At 52.0% G+C, this 7,230-nt stretch overlaps 1 protein-coding gene across 1 annotated transcript in view; it reads left to right on the forward strand.

The window, feature by feature from the left end:
• CSMD2 (CUB and Sushi multiple domains 2) overlaps positions 1 to 7,230 on the forward strand; it is a 634,343-nt gene that overhangs the window by 325,860 nt on the left and 301,253 nt on the right. Inside the window, exons 7-8 of the mRNA XM_019657596.1 lie at positions 5,802 to 5,956; positions 6,235 to 6,295. Of these exons, the coding sequence (XP_019513141.1) occupies positions 5,802 to 5,956; positions 6,235 to 6,295 (216 nt within the window). The remainder of the gene's footprint in view (positions 1 to 5,801; positions 5,957 to 6,234; positions 6,296 to 7,230) is intronic.

Below are 7,230 nucleotides of genomic sequence, written 5' to 3' on the forward strand. Positions count from 1 at the left end.
ATTTATTTTGATTTAAAATTGTAAACTCACTGAAAATTTGCAACAAATGTGCAGAGAACTCCTGAATACTCTTCACTCAGATTTAAACAACCATTACACTTTTAGGGAGTTGATGGCCATAAAGGAAGCTGAGAAGGGTCAGTCAGAGAATTAGGAGAAGAGCCAAGAGGCATTGTGGGAGCCTCAATGTGAGTTTCACGAAGGGCCACTAGGGTCATGTCCTCCACAGAGGTCAAGTACAACAAAGACTGGAAAACAACCACTGGGGTTACATGGTTCCAAGCAATGGAGAATGTTTGAAGTTTTCCCTGTAAGGAATTGTTGAGGAAACTGAACGAAGACACGGGAGAGGACTTACTTGGGCCAAAGTTTCAATTACGATGGCAAACCATGACTGTGTATAGTGGCACCATGTTCCCCTGGCAGGCCCCTGGCATCCAGGATGAGGACTAGAGAAAGTGGATGGTAGAATTAATCAGAGGCAGATAATGAGAGTGTTAAGGAAGCTATTGGTGAGGGTCTTGAGGTCCATACTGGGTAGTGAAAAAAGGGTCATCAGGGGATCGATATATGGTGAGAAATGAGAGAGCCAGAGGGCTGGAGGGCCCTGTGAGTTAGGACAGCAGGTGCATCGAGACCAGAGTCATTCCACTGGGTGCACAGGTGGCATGGGAAGGAAAGGGATGATGGAGTTTAAGATCTCACAGATGGACTCTCCTGGGTCTCAGAACAGAAGACCCTGGGCATGGCCATGGACATGGCCATGGTTGACTTTGGGCAGGGCCACCAGATCTCATGTGGAAGGGGCTTTTCTCTAGAAAGCAAAGGAACTGAAGGGAAGACTGTGGGTACATAAGCACAGGAATGGGGGATGAGGGAGAGGGCGTGCATGCCAGATGTCCCCTTTTTAATCCAGAAAGACTGAGGCCAAGTCAACAACTGGGGGTCATGGGAGGCAAGGGCAAGGGGAAGAGGTCCCAGGGGCATGCAGAAGGCATGGAAGAGTCTTTGAGCAGCGTGGGAGAATGAGCTTCATAGAGCTATTGTCACTGTCAGCGTTGCTAGGTAATATCTAGGATCTTCGGAGGGGGGTGGGGTACTCATGCATTTGTAGTGACGTCCATCTTCCTCTTCATGTGATTTTTCTCCAGACAAGCTCAACTGTATGGGGATAGGGCGAGAGAATGTAAGTGGAGAGGTTCATCCACAACTGATGTCTTCCAGGCAACTGATGAAAGGGGAAAGGAGCAAGGGTGTTTCGGGGGACTTGCAAGAAAACGATCATAATGGTGGACCGTGGGATCTAAGTTGAGTAAGGACAGAAGAGAAGACGGGATGCTGGAGGGTAGAGAGAAAATGTTGGTATCAGTGGAGTGAGATCTAGGTGAAGGTCAAAGAAGAGATCCTCTAGGGGTTCAGCAAGTGCTTTGCAGGACACAATACCGGAGGGGAGGAGAAAGCTCCCCACTCCAGAGAGCTGCCGAGGAAGCGGTGGGCTGGGAGTGGGAGACGGGCTTCAGTCAAGGCCGAAGTTGGAGCAGGAGGTACTGAAAGATGTTGCAGATGCAAGTCAGGTCTGTTTGCCTGAAAATTGATGATGAGGATGTGGTTCCAGAGGACTGTGGAAAGGATGAGGAGGCAGGTGGACGGAGAAGCAAGGGAAGGCAGCATGGAACCGAGTGGGCGTGAGATTTGGGGAGTAGACAGAAGAGCAAAGGAACCTCCATCTGGAGCAATTTCCTCTTCAGTGCCAAGTTGTTTCGGTGCCAGAACAGGCTGTGGGTGGAGATGGTGTCCCCCTAAGGTCTCCTGGAATACTGACCCTGTTCTATGGTGTCGTGATGTCCAGAGGCAGGGAGAGAGAGAGAGAGAGACAGGCTGCGGAACTTAGGCATGGAAGGTCCCAGAGAAATCTCCTGAGAGTTATCCAGCAGAGCATTTGATGGGAAAAGGCAAAAAGAGAAACGTAAACATGTGTTTATTCATTTATTCAGACCTTGTCTGAGCATCTGCCATCTTGCCAGTCCATGTGGATTGCAGCCATCAGCTATCTATCCATCTGTCGGTGGGATCCCAGGGGCTGGCTGTTCAGGAGAAAGTCTGTCTGTCCACAGACCCCCCCTGACCTTGCCCAGAGCAGAGGGAAAAAGTAGCTGATGCCCCATTCCGAACCTATTTGGAGGTGCTCCCTGCAGCGAATGGAGCACCTTAAAACATGTGAGAACCTCATCATATTTGCAGATTATAATATTTTAATTAATTTCCTCTAAGCTTTTAAAGTGGTAGATGCCTTTTTGACCTGTTTTCTCTAATTACCTTCAACATGTTTCGATAGACTGCAAATACCATCTAATTTTTGGGAACCAGTACAGGATAAATTCAGTCTGAAGCTGAGGGCTTTTAAGGCAGCAAAGCCTGGCTTTCCAGAAGAGGTATAGGATGGTGCTGGTGGAGGTTTGTAAGGATTCCCATGCAGGGCTAGCGTTCTGAATCCACAGGTCCCCTGCAGAGGTGGGCTGGGGTCATGGTTTGGGTTTTGATGATCTTCCTGTAATTTGTTTAGTAATGCTGTCAGTCTCAAGTGTGGTCACAGGGGGGGAAAAAAATCCTACGTGGAGAAACTTCAAGAAAGGTAGAAAAAAGATCTTTGGTCTTGAGAGAAGTCTTGAAATTAAATGAACATGGCATTGGGAGTCTGACAGTCCTGGGTCCCCTTTGTTGAGCACTGATGATGTCCCCGAGTGAGTCTTCACATCCATTATCTCCTATAACTTCACCCTCAGCATGCCTCCATGAGGTGATAGCACTAGCCCCACTTTACAGATGAGGAAGTAGAATCAGAGGGGTTTTCTAACTTACCCAGGCTTAACCACCAGCAAGTAGACTGAAAACCCAGAAGGCTAAGCTGGTAAACCCCACCCTGGCCGCTCTCCTCACCATGGCCGCTGTCCTCAGGCCCCGCTGTCTCATCAGTCTGTGAATCTCAGTGTTTCTTCCCACAGGATTCCAGGAGCAATCAGATGCACTCCAGGGCAATGGAGGACAGGGTTCCCCTAGGGCAGCGGTTCTCAACCTGTGGGTCGCAACCCCTTTGGGGGTCGAATGACCTTTCACAGGGGTCGCCTAAAACCCTCGGAAAACACATATTTTCGATGGTCTTAGGAACCAAGACACTGCTCCTGTATCCGTCTCCATGCTTCAAGACAAAATTTCATTTGTTTGTAATTAGAAATAAATATTTCACAATATATAATTACATATTGTTTTTGNGGCTGGATTTAATCTGACAATGTGAAATGTTGGCGAAAGGGAGGCTTCCCAAGGGGCCTTGAGTTCATTGCCTGGGACCAGGCATCTAGCTTGAGCTGCAGCCTGTCCAAATCCTCAGGTTCCCTCGGCCGGCCATGCCCTGGGGTACCTGGAGGTTTGCACAGACTCTACGCCAGGCTTCTCACTGTAGACACGAGCTTCAGACTCAGTGAGTGTAAAACGGGACCCATCACAGGTTCCCAGGCCGCAAACTCCCCTGCCCCTGCCCCCCACACCCTAGCCTTCCATGAGCCCTGGTGATCCTTCCTTTGTCACATCCATTTCCACACACTTCTGTCTGTCCCCACTACCAGGCTCTTGTTGTCCTTTACCGGGACAGTCACAGAACTTCCTAACTCGCCTCGCAGTAACTGGCCTCCCTGTGAGCCATCCAGATCTTCCCATGTCCTTTCCCCGTCTCAGGGCTCTTCAGTGGCTCCCCATCACTTTCAGGAGCAGACGCGCAGCCCTTAAAAGTCTGACTTCTGAAAGCTCATCTTCTGCTCTTCCATGTCACTCATCACCCTCCCTCCTGTCCTGGTCACACCAGGCACCCCCAGCTGTGTTTCTATGTTTCTACCTCACTCCCAGCGCCTATCTGTCCGTCTGAACTCCCATTCCTCTGTCACTGCTTTTAGAAATCCTACTATCGCAGATGGTCCATGCTGAATGCCACCTCCTCCAGGCAGCCTTTCATGCTTCTCTCAGCAATATGAAACGGGTCCTTCCTCATTGCATCTCCCTGTAGCTGCATCTTTCATTACTTCCCCATTGTGGTTTTGTAGTTTGTTTTCATGTTTCATGTCTTCACTCAACCGGGGGCTCCTTGAGGACAGAGGTCGTAATCTGACATCTGACATTGGCATCTCCTATGGTATTCAAAATAGGGCCGTGTGTACAGTAGGTGCTCAATTAATGCTTGTTGTGGACTCATGTGCGGTAATGAGTGACTGGGTCAATGAGTGATGGGGTGTGTTGCTCATATTGTGGGACATCGAGTGGGCGGGGCAGAAGTGGGCCAACTCAGGGAACCTTGCTCCAGACTTCCTGTGTGGAGGGTGCTGTTGGGACTGTGGGACTGGTGAGGACTTGAATGGAATCCCCAAAGCCAGGAATGCAGAGGTATGAGGGGGTTCCAACCTCATGAGTAGGAGCATCTTCAAGAACAATGAACCAGCAGGGGCCAGAGGAGAAAACAAACTTTGTGTATGTCTGCCGCCTGACCAAGCTCCCCCTCTAGCCAAGACAACTGTGCACATGTTTTTTGTAAACAGGACTTTGGTGGTGGCAAGTGTGAAAGCATCACACCACCTGACAAACCACTGCAGGTGCCATTTCTTCTCGGTGCCCTTGGCCGGCGGCATTGGGCAGTGGGGGTGGGGATGCTCTGGTTACTGCTCACTCTGACTTGACAAGCGTCTGATGGGAAGAGGTTTCTCAGCAGAAATATCTGTGTTTGAGCTAAAGTTCCTGCTTTGAACTTCAGACTACAGCTTTCTCTTACATTCTTTACCGTTTCTGGTCACGCATCCATCTTTTATTTAACTTTCTTTGAGTCATTTCTCCATGTGGGGCTGAGGTTGGGGGGGCTCATCTCATCTAGAATCGCCACCCCAGGACTTGAAGCTCAGGGTGGGGAGGTCACTGGGTGGCCTTGGACCGTCCACCTCTGGCCGTTGACGTGGGACGAGGGAATGGGGTGGTTGTTGGTTTGGGGTGCCCGTCTCTGAGCCCACACGCTCTTGATGAATTTCACTTGGACTTTGCTCACAAAGGAATTTGTCAAAAGCAGCTCCCTCACCTTGCACACTCAGGGAACCCGAGTCTGATAGACCCCAGCAACACGGCCCCACCATAGCAGGGCCTCATTCTGTCTCTGCGTCCACTTCCCACCCTAAGACACTGCCTGGGCTGGTGACTTCCTGTGATTATCCATCTCTATATGTGCTGTTTTTTTGCCTTGTAGTAACTCAGGTTGGTGTGTCCCAAGGGCATAATATGTGTCCAGACCCTGGCATACCTGAAAGGGGCAAAAGGCTAGGCTCGGATTTCAGGTAAGATCTGTTTGGGAACTTCCTGCTTGCAGGAAGGGTGGGATGGACGGTTGGGGGTAAGACAGGGGTTGCTTTCCTGGAGGTAGGACGCACAGGATGGTGTAGATACTGGGACAGACACCTTCTAGAGAAGAGCCATTCTTTCCTGGTCCAGCCCTGGGAACAGTGCCCACGCCCTAAGGAGAAGGGGAGGGCTATGAACTGCCAGCGCTACTCAGCACACTTATACCCAGGGTACAGAGGACTGCTGTCATCAGTAATGACATGCCAGCAGGNTTATAGAGTAGCAACGAAAATCATTTTATGGTTGGGGGTCACCACAACATGAGGAACTGTATTAAGGGGTCGCGGCATTAGGAAGGTTGAGAACCGCTGTTCTAGAGAGCCCCCCATCCCCACTCACAGGCAATAACTTGAAGTGTTTTTCCTCCTCTCTAGTCAAGAAGCAAATTGAGTTGAAGTCTCGAGGCGTGAAGCTGATGCCCAGCAAAGATAACAGCCAGAAGACATCTGTGTGTAAGTGTCCGCCCGCTGGCCCGCCTGCCGGGCCTCTTGCTCGAGGTCAGACCCGCTGGCGCCGTGACCGTGGGGGAGCCATATGATGCTGGAACGATTTCCCCTCAATCCTGCCTCCCTCCGTCCCAGGCTCTGCGCGTGGACACACTGACCTAGTGGCCAGTGAGCAGCCCCAGGGCCTGTCCTTGGCCGGCTCCCCCTCCCCGTCCTCCCATTCCCCTCCTTTCTCCTTATCCCTCACTTCCCATTCTACCTGCAGCCCAGGGAGTCATTACTGCTCCATTTCTCTCTTTATTTTTCCTTTTGAATCACTTCCACCTGCTAAGACAGTCCTTTTTTCCGGCTCCTCGTCTAGGAGTCAGTAACCTCCAGCTGGGATCTTGGAGGCTGCGGGGGCCCCAATTCCAGCTCCCAAGGCAGGATTGGGAAGGAGAAAGAGGGAAACGCTGAGTAACCTCCACCGGGGTCCGTGGGCCTGGCTGGGCAGAGCGGACTAGAGGGTGGGCGTCCTGCCCCCTGCGCCAGCGGGGGCAGTGCTGGGCTCTCTGTGTGGGCATGGGGAAGTAATCTCTATGGGAACGTGTTCGTGCTATTGGCGTCTGAAAGATTAAAAGGGGGACATGCAGTGCTGGGGAATGGGCTGGAATGTCCCCCCAGAAATACCTGTTTAGAGCCTGTGCTGAGGTGCTTTGGGGCTAGAGCACAGGGAGGGGTTCAGGAAGGTTCTGGGCCACTCCAGGAGGCTGGCCTTGAAAGCAGAGAAGATTTTCTCCAGGAATCCCAGTTTTCCTTCTGGAAGTAAGTGTGGGGGGCCTCCTGTGGTCCCCAAATGACTGGCCTTCTGGTTTACTGCCTCGTCCCCGCCCTGCCTTGGCCCTCTGCGCCTCACATCCTCCGTCTCTCCCTGCACTAGCCTCCCCCGCTCCCTCCTCACCCTCTCTGCTTTCTCCTCTCTTGCTATTTCTCTCCTCCCTCTTGACCCTCTCCTGCCATCTCACCTCCACATGCTCACTTCTCCTGAGGTGCTAGAAGGACTTCCTGAGAGAGACAGGGAGCCGCCCCGGGTAAGGTTCCAGAGCTCTGTGCTGTGTGCACTGGGGAGCGGGACTGGCAGCCAGGCGGTTCGGTCCTGAGGCCCCAACGGAGCTGAGCCTGAGTGTGAGACTTTCTCTCATCTTTCAAGTCCTCCAGTAGGGATGGGCAGCACTCCTCATCTCTGAGGACCGTTGTCTCTGGTCAGCTCGCCTCTGGGGGGCTGGATGGCAGGGGGCAGCCAGGAGGCCCTGCGTCTGTGCTTAACTGGGGGGCCAGGGGAAGAAGCAGGGGGCAGGGAGAGCTGAGGGTTAGGCCA

This window comes from Hipposideros armiger, unplaced genomic scaffold, assembly GCF_001890085.2.
Source record: "Hipposideros armiger isolate ML-2016 unplaced genomic scaffold, ASM189008v1 scaffold_10, whole genome shotgun sequence".
In the NCBI taxonomy this organism is placed as follows: Eukaryota; Metazoa; Chordata; class Mammalia; order Chiroptera; family Hipposideridae; genus Hipposideros; species Hipposideros armiger.